The sequence below is a fragment of the Oryzias melastigma genome, linkage group LG15 (assembly GCF_002922805.2).
Source record: "Oryzias melastigma strain HK-1 linkage group LG15, ASM292280v2, whole genome shotgun sequence".
NCBI classification, from domain to species: Eukaryota; Metazoa; Chordata; class Actinopteri; order Beloniformes; family Adrianichthyidae; genus Oryzias; species Oryzias melastigma.
Genome location: NC_050526.1, coordinates 5,084,254 through 5,094,983, shown reverse-complemented (window position 1 = coordinate 5,094,983; position 10,730 = coordinate 5,084,254). Strand labels below are relative to the sequence as shown.

The 10,730-nt window shown below is 38.9% G+C and overlaps 2 protein-coding genes across 3 annotated transcripts in view; one reads left to right on the top strand and one right to left on the bottom strand.

Moving 5' to 3' along the window:
- Positions 1 to 5,444, top strand: part of grem2a (gremlin 2, DAN family BMP antagonist a) — an 11,027-nt gene extending 5,583 nt beyond the window's left edge. For both annotated transcript variants that reach the window (XM_036215676.1, XM_024296500.2), the window contains exon 2: positions 4,070 to 5,444. In XM_036215676.1, coding sequence (XP_036071569.1) covers positions 4,071 to 4,649 — 579 coding nt within the window. In that variant the 5' untranslated portion in view covers position 4,070 and the 3' untranslated portion in view covers positions 4,650 to 5,444. The remainder of the gene's footprint in view (positions 1 to 4,069) is intronic.
- A 430-nt stretch (positions 5,445 to 5,874) lies between these two features.
- Positions 5,875 to 10,730, bottom strand: part of LOC112162178 (formin-2) — a gene marked incomplete at its 5' end in the record, with an annotated part of 58,798 nt that continues 53,942 nt past the window's right edge. The window contains 4 exon segments of the mRNA XM_024297886.1: positions 5,875 to 5,919; positions 6,169 to 6,250; positions 8,494 to 8,643; positions 9,546 to 9,597. Of these exon segments, the coding sequence (XP_024153654.1) occupies positions 5,893 to 5,919; positions 6,169 to 6,250; positions 8,494 to 8,643; positions 9,546 to 9,597 (311 nt within the window).

Below are 10,730 nucleotides of genomic sequence, written 5' to 3'. Positions count from 1 at the left end.
TGGACGGAGATAGAAGGGCATAAAAAGATCATTAAAGTCCCCTGTGACTTTTTATTTAAATAAAAAACGTTTCCAGAAGTGTTTTAATTATGAAGTTTAGAGCCAAAATCCCACAACTTAAATGTCTTAAAAAGCAATGTATTCATTTTGATCTGAAGTTTCCAAAATCTCCTCTGAGGGGGCGTGGCTTTGGAGCAACCCCTGTCTGATTATGATAGCGCTTCACCGCTGCTACATAAAAACGTCAAGGAGTATCGGTGATGTCCAGCCGTATGGTTTTGATCCGGATGTCCGCTCAGAGGAGGAAGTGAAGATCTTCATGGACAGAACTTCCTCCCAAATCCTGATTCTTTCTCCTTCCAGTTCACCAAAGACTCTTTTAGCTAATTCTCCAATGTTTATTGACGTGATCAATACATTCAATTAATGAAAGCTAATATCAAAATAGTCTTTCATTGATTTACAATCCTTTCCAACTGCGGTCAAATGAGCCGCCGTTCACATTTCGTGGTCACATCAAGAAGCTCCGTGGAGTCTGGTGGAGATTTTCCAGCGTTCTCAGTCCTGCTACCGTAAGTATTGGATGAAACTCACACCAAAAATCCAGTGATGCTGATTTGACCACAGAAATGTGAACGGCGGCTCATTTGACTGCAGTCAATGTGAAGATACCATCTTCTCTTCTCCAGAACCTGAACTAGACACTAGGAACAGATGAGAGTTTAGTGCATGTGCAGCAGAGCTGTTGATGGAAAGAAGATCATTCATTCAAACAGAGTCTGTCCAAGACAGTTTGATTGACAGATTTAAAAGGAGAAATACTCGAAAATGCAAAATGATTGTTCTCTTTCATAAGTAAAAACTCACAAAACATGATTTTCATCAGAGGGGAACTTTAAGTAATTTGTTTCATGTCCAAGTGAATTTCAAATCTTAAAAATGACAAAAGCGAATGCAGAAATCTGCACAGCAAAGAAGGAAATATTAGAACAGTTGGAGCCGGTGGCCCCGAGGCGTTTTGCTTTTTGAGACTTTCTGACTTGATGTCATGCAACGCTTGTCAGGAGCAACATCTGCTGAAAAGATGCTTGAGTGATGGTCAAAAATGTGCTGGCGCAAAGCTGACAGCATGCACATGGGGCAGCTCCGCCGTTTAGCATAGCGCAGACGGACTTGTGTTTTATGGTCCAAGCATGACACAGAAGGCACCATGGTGATTACGGACACGTCAGGTCACTCTCGGGTCACTCCTCTCTCTATAGTATATCACCAGAGAACAGAGGAGTGGATTCCCAAAAGGGAACGGTACAGTTCCCCCAAGTCTTCGGCTAATAACATACAGATGGGGCCTCTCTAATGCCTGTTTACATATCTGTGGCATAGTTCATGACTAAAGTAAGCAAAGCCATAATTATTTTTACCCAGCGACGGGACCAATAAAATCAACTTCCCTTTCTCGTTATGGGTGTTTAAGAGGATCCTTTGATAGCGGGGCTTTGTTTATTTTTGGAAGAGTTGCGTAGCCGAGAGGAAAGCAAATAGAAGTAATGACACAGAGATGCTGACAAATGAGGACTCTGGTGATGGATTCATTTCCTTCAGTGGTGGCTGGAGGGCTGGACGGCAAAAGGTGGTTCAGCTTGAATGCGCATCCAGACAATAGCAAACATGATTGCAGATATTAATGTAGTGCAGGGATCTCCAAGCTTTTTCTTGTGAGGGCCTTATAGCCGTTTTCTTCTGTGATGGGGGGGTCGGTTTAGGCTGACAGAAAAAGGTATCACGGTCTTTTGGCTCTACTTAGGTCGTTTTGTATATAAACTGTAGAAGGGTGGAATAAAAAGTCACATTCTATGTGGGTCTCGATCGCATGGCCAGACTGAAAAAAAAAATAAAAAATAAAAAAAATAAAAAAAATCACACATCTCCGATAGTGTTCTAGGGGCCGGGCCAAAAGGGGTGGGGGGCTGGATCCGGCCCGCGGGCCGTAGTTTGGGGACCACTGCTTTTTCTTGTGAGGCCCACCTAGTGGGTTTCTTCTCTGATTCATTGCCAGGGTCACTTTGTAGGGCTAAAAAAAGAAGTGTAAAAATCGCAGGATGTGTCTAATCAAACATTTACAGTTTTAGGGCCGGATCCGGCCCACGGGCCGTACTGTGGGGACCCCTGCTTTTTCTTGTGAGGGTAACCTAGTGGGTTTCTTCTCTAATTCAGGGTCAGGGTCACTTTGCAGGGCTAAAAAAAGAAGTGTAAAAATCGCAGGATGTGTCTAATCAAACATTTACAGTTTTAGGGCCGGATCCGGCCCACGGGCTGTACTGTGGGGACCACTGCTTTTTCTTGTGAGGCCCACCTAGTGGGTTTCTTCTCTGATTCAGGGTCAGGGTAAGTCTGTAGGGATATCAAAAGAAGTGTAAAAATCATAGGATGCGTCTAATCAAACATTTACAGTTTCAGGGCCGGATCCGGCCCGCGGGCCGTAGTTTCAGAACCCCTGCTTTAGAACAGGGGTGGAATAAAAAGTCACACAGAGCAGGTCTCGATTGCGTGGCCAGACTTAAAAAATAAATAAAAAAATAAATAAAAATCATGCATCTGTGTTAGTGTTCAGGGGCCGGGCCAAATGTGGAGGAGGGCCGGATTTGGCCCGCGGGCCGTAGTAGTTTTTCCTGTGAGGCCCATATAACAGTTTCTTCTCTGATGTTGGGCCAGTCGGTTTGTAGGCTAACAGAAAAAGCCATCTGGATCTTGTGGCTCCAGAGAGGCTATTTAGGTTGTTTTGTTGTTTTACATATTAGCAAAAACTACATAAACTGTAAGGGTGGAATAATGTGGGTCTTGATCATGTGGCCAGATAAAAAAAATATATTATATCATGCGTGGCAGATATTGTTTGGGGGCCGGACCAAATATAGAGGAGGGCCGGATCCAGCCCACGGGCCGTGGTGTGAAGACCCCTGCTTTAGAGTGACTAAATCACAGTAAATTTCCCCATTTCCCCTTCGTCTATTCCATTTGAGTCAATTTCAGGACGATACCACACTCCAGCTCTCCTTTACAGCTCCTAGCTCAGGGGTCGGCGACCTTTAACCGTAAAAGAGCCATTTGGACTCATTTTCTACAGATCAAAACCTAGAAGGAGCTGCATAGTCTAAAAAAATAGATTTGCATTTATTACCTTCTTTTTAAAAAAATAATAAATATGAAATTCTTTTTTTGGCATGATAAAGCAAACATATAAAAAGGACCTAGCATTTCTCAAAATGTGATTTATTTATTTACATTTGACAGACGCTCAAATGACGTATTTTCAAAATAAAAAATGCTCTGTGCCAAACAGGATCATCTCAGTGCAGCTCTGGGTAGCTAGTAACCAATGTTGTGCAGCATAAGATAATATGAGCTTCATACTGATAAAATTTATTTTTTATCAAAGTTTTGCTTTGCATTTAAATCTGAACATTTTGGAGGAAACGTTGAGGAAACAAGACGCCTTTAGGTCAACAGGGATGTAAAAACCTACATAGTTTATCAGTTTTACCTCAGCCTTTAATTTATAAATTTAACTAATCTTAATTAAACAAACGCTAATTAAGTCATCCTTAGGTAAAAAAAAATACCATTTTATTTTTCTTTTATTTATATTTGGTTCTTTTTCCCTCTTTGTCCTCAGTAGTCTTAGACTGCTGGGTTTTGTTATTTTAGTTTGGGGTTGGACCTTGGTAGTCTTAGTTTGCAGGCTTTGTTTATTTGTTTTTTTTAGGTAGTTTTGGTTAGGCAGCCATTAGTAGGACGCTGCTGAGTCAGTATTTTATGTTTGGTCAAGAGCAACCATGAAGAGATAAAAGAGCCTCATGTGGATCTGGAGGGTTTCTGGGAGATTTCTATTTCTATTGCAGAAGACACATTTAACAAAAACAAGATCCTATTTTCAAATGAGCCAGTATTGGTAATGACGGGATGATGGTGTTCAGGGGGCCGGATCCTAGTTTGGCGACCTCTGATGTAATGTCTATCTATAGATGGGAGGTTGAGAGTTGCAGCGTCTTCATCTTCTCTTCTTTTGCAGAATGCTGTGGAGAATTACCATTCCTGTCATACTGGCTGGGGTGCTCTGCATCACAGCGGAGGGCAAAAAGCCCCGCCCCCAGGGCTCCATCCCGTCCCCGCACAAGTCCAAAGGCAACCTCTCCGCGGAGCGCCAGCACAGACTGTTGCAGCCCAAACCGGAGGTGCTCTCCTCCAGCAGAGAGGCCCTGGTGGTGACGGAGCGCCGCTACCTCCGCAGAGACTGGTGCAAGACCCAGCCCCTCCGCCAGACCATCAGCGAGGACGGCTGCCGCAGCCGCACGGTGGTCAACCGCTTCTGCTACGGCCAGTGCAACTCCTTCTACATCCCGCGCCACATGGGCCCCAGCGCCGGTCAGGGACACAGTCGGGGCAAGGCCTCCGGCTCGGGGAGGAAGGGCCACAACAAAGTTCAGGAGCCTTTTCAGTCCTGCGCCTTCTGCAGGCCTCACCGCATCACACAGCTGACGGTGCAGCTGGACTGTCCAGACCTGCAGCCGCCTTTCCGGCACCGTAAGGTGCAGCGGGTCAAACAGTGCCGCTGTATGTCTGTAGACGTGAGCGGCCACGGGAAACTGTGAAAAAACAGTCGGAGGACTTCGCCCAGCAAGTGGAACTACTCTAAGTCATTCCAGTGATGGCTTTTTCGACAAAAAATAAATATATATAAAGAAATGGAGTGACTCTAAAGCCCAATTATGATTAAAACATACAAGCAGTCACTGTTTAATATAAAGAAGAGGCAACCATCTCATTACGGACACTGAAAGTGACCTTTTTTTTGGAGTTTTAAAAACTTGCATTTTGAAAAGCCACTTTTATAAGATGGGTGGTGAAATATCTCCTTACACAAGATTGCCAGGAGATGTCCCAACATTGACTTTACCCTTCAACTATCCCATATTCTAGCTCGTAAAAAGAAAAAATACTGCAGCATGTGTACCAAAGGTGCAATGCAATATATATATATACAATATATAAATATATTTTATGTATGTGATAATGTATGACAAAAGTATATTAAATAAATTTCATATAAAACTTAAATAGTCTGTGTTTTTAAAATAAAAAGAATACCAGCGACAAAAGCATTTTTGTTACAAATGTGGCTACTTTTATTGAATAAATATATATATTTTTTTACTTTTAGCTGTTGCTATTGCACATGGAAGCCTTGTGGTTTCACGCTTTTTTCACACACACACTTTTACACAGCAGAAAACACCACTTGCATAGGATTTTAGGTTAAAAACACACAAAGATTTTTTTTTTTTTGGTAAAAATTCATACGAGAAGGGCAGTTCAGATGACAAAACTTACCAGGTTATTAAAAAAAAAAAAAACGGCATTTTTAGTTCTTTTTCTTTGAAAAACCCATCAATAAATTAAAATAAGCCCTGTTCTGCAGCACTCACTTCTCTTCTCCACTGCACAATAAGGCACTTCCTGTCTAACAAAATGGCTTGTATTAAATCAGTATTATCTTTACAATCGCATAAAATCCATAAATTATATTATTGCATCTGGCTAAGAATAAAATAGTAATAAAAGTTAAAATTTGTGCTACAACCTTTACCTTATGGCTACGTTTTTACAGCTCATCTTGAAGGCTTCGTAATAGATTTCCATTAAAAATGTCAGCACTTTCTAGTTGAGAGCGAAATGCTTCATTTAGCTTCTAAACAGCATCCACTTCAAAAAAGCTGACAAGACACAAGTAAATAAACAGTGAGGCTATAAAAAAAGACTTAAAAAGGACTGATGAGTTGTGTCAGATTGTGTTTGTGCAACAGTCTTGCTGATGACTATTTTCCATTCTCTGCTTCACATCTTCTTACCCAGTTTTGCTTTCTGTGGGGAAAGAGAGAGAAGGAAAAAAGCTATAAATAAAGACGGTTCAAAGGTATTTACAGTCATCCCAACATGTTACAGTAAAAAAATCCAGAAGTGTTGTTTCTTAACATCCGGACTTGCATTTGCAAGCAATAGAGCCTGTCAGGTGAAGAAGCGTTCTGCGTCATGGAAAGAGAGAAAGGAGGCAGGTGCTGCAGGAATAAAAAACAGATGACAAGCAGAGCGACAAAAAGAGGAAGAACATACTATTCCAGTGGCATTTTTGGTTGTCACGTTGTAGGAAGTCTTCTGTCTGGCCTGCTTGAAACTTTCCTCTGCCATTTTCACCCTAAAAGAAAAAAAAGTCAGCATTTTATAAAACATTTGCTTACATTTAAATCAGCTTTTCTAACAAAAAGTGCCTCCTAAAGCTTCTCTTTTCATTGTGTGGACTCGCATGCCCATACACCACAGGTGAGGAGGTTTAAAATAAAAAAAAGAAAAACGTCAGAGTGAGTTGGGACGACCGCCTGCAGCAAAAGCCAAAAGGTTAATGTATTCAAATGAGGTTTCATTCTTTCCTACTGAGCAAGCAACGCTCAGTTCGACTCCTCTTACAAAAATGCCTTATCGTAGTTTTATCTTTATTGGAAATAATGGACCAATTTGCTATTTGTTGACATATGCTGCGATATCTCTGTATCCATCAAACCACTGGAAGGTGCACAGAGGGTTCTTGTTAAAGGAGCAAAGATTTCAGCCTTTCTCTCCCTTATGAATTTGAATGAAATTGATAGGATCTTTAGAGAACATGAGATGTCCTGAAACTTGTTAAAAGGAATGGAAATCAATGTATGGGACAAATGCAAGAACATTGCTAACTGTAAAGGAGATACTTTTTTTCTGTGTTTATTTCGGAAGTTTCAAGTTTCTGAACAGGTAAAAGAGGTAAAAAAAAGTTGATCTATGTCCAGTCTCCAGGAAAAAAAAAGTACTAACTAAGATTATTTCTGTTTAGTTTATTTTCTATATTTTAATGAAGTTTTATTTTGGAAATCTGGGGGATTCTGTTCACAACATCCGCCCTGGTCACATGACTTCAAGCTACCTGCACTGCTAAGCTAGTAGCCAAAAGCTAACAAAAACAAACAAAACGTATTTTTGAAGTTTTTTCGGAAAGAAAAGAGCTAGAGAGGAAACCAAATAAGAGCCTTCAACTTCAGAGAACAATAAAGCTGCTATTTACAGACAAAAAACGGAAGTCTTCCTCGACATATAGAATTACTCAGACAGTTGTTCTCATGTAGCATGTAGCTAATACGTAGCGATAGACTCTCTGTTTCACAAACACAGATAATAAAGTTGGAGACATGGTGGATTCACATTCATATTATATGTAAAAAATACCAGTTTTACGTTTTTTGCGTCATTTTATTTTGCTTTATTCATCTATCACACCTTATAAGTCATGCGTAGCTAAAGCTAGCACCAGGTTGTTAGCCTCCATTTTGACGCTAAAGGGAAAATCTTCATCACTAAGTTTAAACCAGCTCAAACATTTTACGAAGGATGAAGATTCAATCAAATAATGTTGTGGAAACTACTAAAATTTGAGAATTTTCCTACTGCAATCCTGAATAAGCTATATCCGCCGAGAAACGCTAGCACAGAATATGTAGAAAAAAATACCCTGAGAACTTATGTAAAAACAAAAATACAACCAATCTTTTTGCCCTGAAAGATGATCAAAGCCTGGATTTTCTTACCAAAAATAAATATATTTCAAGTATATGTTTTAAAGTATACCCAAGTATAGAAAATTATATTTCTCCCAAGTGTACCAAGAACGCTTAAAAAGTATACTGGCAGTTTACTAACAAGTATACTTCTTGGGACTAAACCTTCCCAATTTTAGTCTAAAAAAGGAAAACATATACTTAAAGTAGCCTTTCTGGTATACTGTTAGTTTACTGGCAGTAAAGTTACATTTATGAAAGTATTTGAAGTATATAGCTTTAAAGGTGTGCTTTTAGCATACAAGTAATAAACTTCTATTGATTAGTGTTTAAAAATAAAATTTTAATGACCTGGAAATATACCAAGAATACATCTACTGTTGTTGGGTAGGAACATTTTTAAGGCCAGTTGCAAATATAGGCTATATATATTTGGACTTGTAGAATATTTAGATATATAGATATTTCTACGTATACTCCAAGTATACTTAACATGAACTTGTGAAGAACTTGTAAAGTGTATCTCTTAAGGCGCATTCATACAAAATGCGGTTCGCACGGCGGAAGCGACCAATTTCAATGTTAAGTCAATGGAACAGACGCGACATGAGGCGATCTACTGTCCTGCAACGCGAGATATATATATATATATATATATATATATATATATATATATATATATATATATATATATATATATATATTCTTGTAGTAGCATTTTATTTTGAAAATAGATTTTCAGAAACTGGAAGCTTGAAAATGTCAACTTCGGCCCCATTCAGACATAATATAGTCTAATTTAAACCGGTCCGTAGCCTGAAAAAGGTTGGGGACCACTACTCTAAATCATCCTTACCTTTCCTTTAACATCAGTTTGTTCTGCTTTTTCCACTGCTCCTTGAAATCCGTAGAAAACTCGTGCCAAATGGAGAAGAAAGTGCTGGGGGAGACTTCTTTCTCTCCTGCCTTGGGTTTAACTGAGAAGGACACAGTCAGCTCCAGGAAGCTGAGGACAGAGAACAAAAACACTACTGCAAGGCCAAACTATTACAACATGTCATTACAGAAATCTAGGCTGTCTGTTGCAAAAAAAAAAAAAAAAAAACTGGCAGAGCAGCACAAAATATTAAAGTTAATCTTGGAATAATGCGGTTTTACAGAGATTTGATGGAAAAATAAGATAAAAATCCAAAACTGATGATGACATTGTGCTTTTTAGACAAGGCGAAAAGCCAATTAGTGTCACAAAAGCACTTAAATTGGACAGCTTAACTGGAATAACTTAAACTGAACCTCATATTTGGCTATATCGCTTGTCGTTTTAGTTCACACGCCTATGAGCATCCTAAATAGGGAAAGAAAAAAAAAGAAGAGCGAGGCGGTTACAGAACAGATACCCCAATTGGGAAAAATGCACACAAACAGAGATGATAAATGCTAAAGCGTTGAACGTGGCGGCAGACAAATACAGCGGACAGGTTGGAGTGTCTTTGTTTGGAGTGCGGTATAGGAACACATTCCTTGTCGGCAGAAAAAGAAGCCTGGAGCCATGGCTGTCTACTCTTACTCCACTTAGATAAACAACCGAGACACCACATAGGGGGCCTCACGGCGGCTGAAGGCCCGCCGCGGCGGCCTGCACCTTCCATGTAACTGAAGGAACCGGGAGGCATAAATATTGACAAAACGGCGAGATTATGTTTCTTTATAGCAGCAACAATGTCTCACTTCAAACTATATTGGATTGCGTCGTCCTTTACTTTCAAATTCACAGCTATGATCACCGCTTTGAAACTTTAAAAAAATTGAAAAGAAGAAATGGATGCCAACAGGATGTTATGATTTATGTTTTTCTCTCTTGGGTGATGAAACCAAAGGGGAAAATGTTCAAACATGAAAGCTTCTTACGTATTCTGAGTCTCTGTCAGCTGCTTCTCCTGCGATTCCAGATCCGTTTTAGCTGAAGGCGACAAGAGAAAATAGAAATATATATATATAAAAATTCACCTTTCACTTAATGTACGACTTGTTTACACACAAGAGGATTGGAGACGTCAGCGTTTCTCATCTCGGCGGCCATTTTCAGGGTCAACAGCGTGCCACGAGATTATTAAGTGTTGGATTGTCTGCTCTTGCACAGCTGACAAATGGTGCCGCAGAGCCCAGAACAAGGCGTCTTTGTCCGTGTTGTTTCAAATGGAGCCAGATGAGAATGTGTACATGCATGCATGATTGAATTTGAGTGTGACATGTCAGCAGGAAAAGGAAGAAAAAAAAAAAAAACTGGGACCTTTTAGACAAGTTATCAGTCCAGAACATCATAGGGGGGTCATATTCTACATTTCAAGACACTGTGATTTGATGAAAGCAGTAAAGTGAAAAAAAAACAAAAAAAAAAAAAAACAAATTCAGTTTATTAATACTCAAATGTAACATCAGTAATTTAATTTTCCAGTTCATTTTACTAACAGAGTCCACCAGTGGTGTAGTGAACTCTGCTGTGTGTTTCGGGCATGTTTGTGAATAACTGTGGAAAACGTGATAAATGAAAATTTTACATAAATTAAAGCGTATTTTTCTTTAATATGAAATGATTAGCTAACTGATATAGTATTTTAACTTTGTAAGGAATATTATGAAAACATTTTTAAACAAAATCACAAATTACAAAATGTGCAAACTATACATGCTATGAATAGGAACACTGATTTTGTCATATAGTAAATCTTAAATTATATTCCATCAAGTTCCCATTTGAAACGATCATTTTCGTGCATTTTGCATTTTAAAAAAAGGCGTTTTTTCCCCCATTTTTCTACCAATTAATAACAGTAATAAGTTGTATTTATATGGCGCCTTCACTTGAAGTCGCCTTTAAGCACAGTGTTTTAATAAAAGCATTAAACAAGAATAAATTGACAATTTAAACAGTTAAAATGTCACTGTGCTAATAAGTACAACAAAAAATACAAACAAAAATGACATCTTAAAACATGAAAGAAATACATTTGATTTAAAAAGCAATTATATATATATATATATATATATATATATATATATATATATATATATATATATATTATCAATATAGCA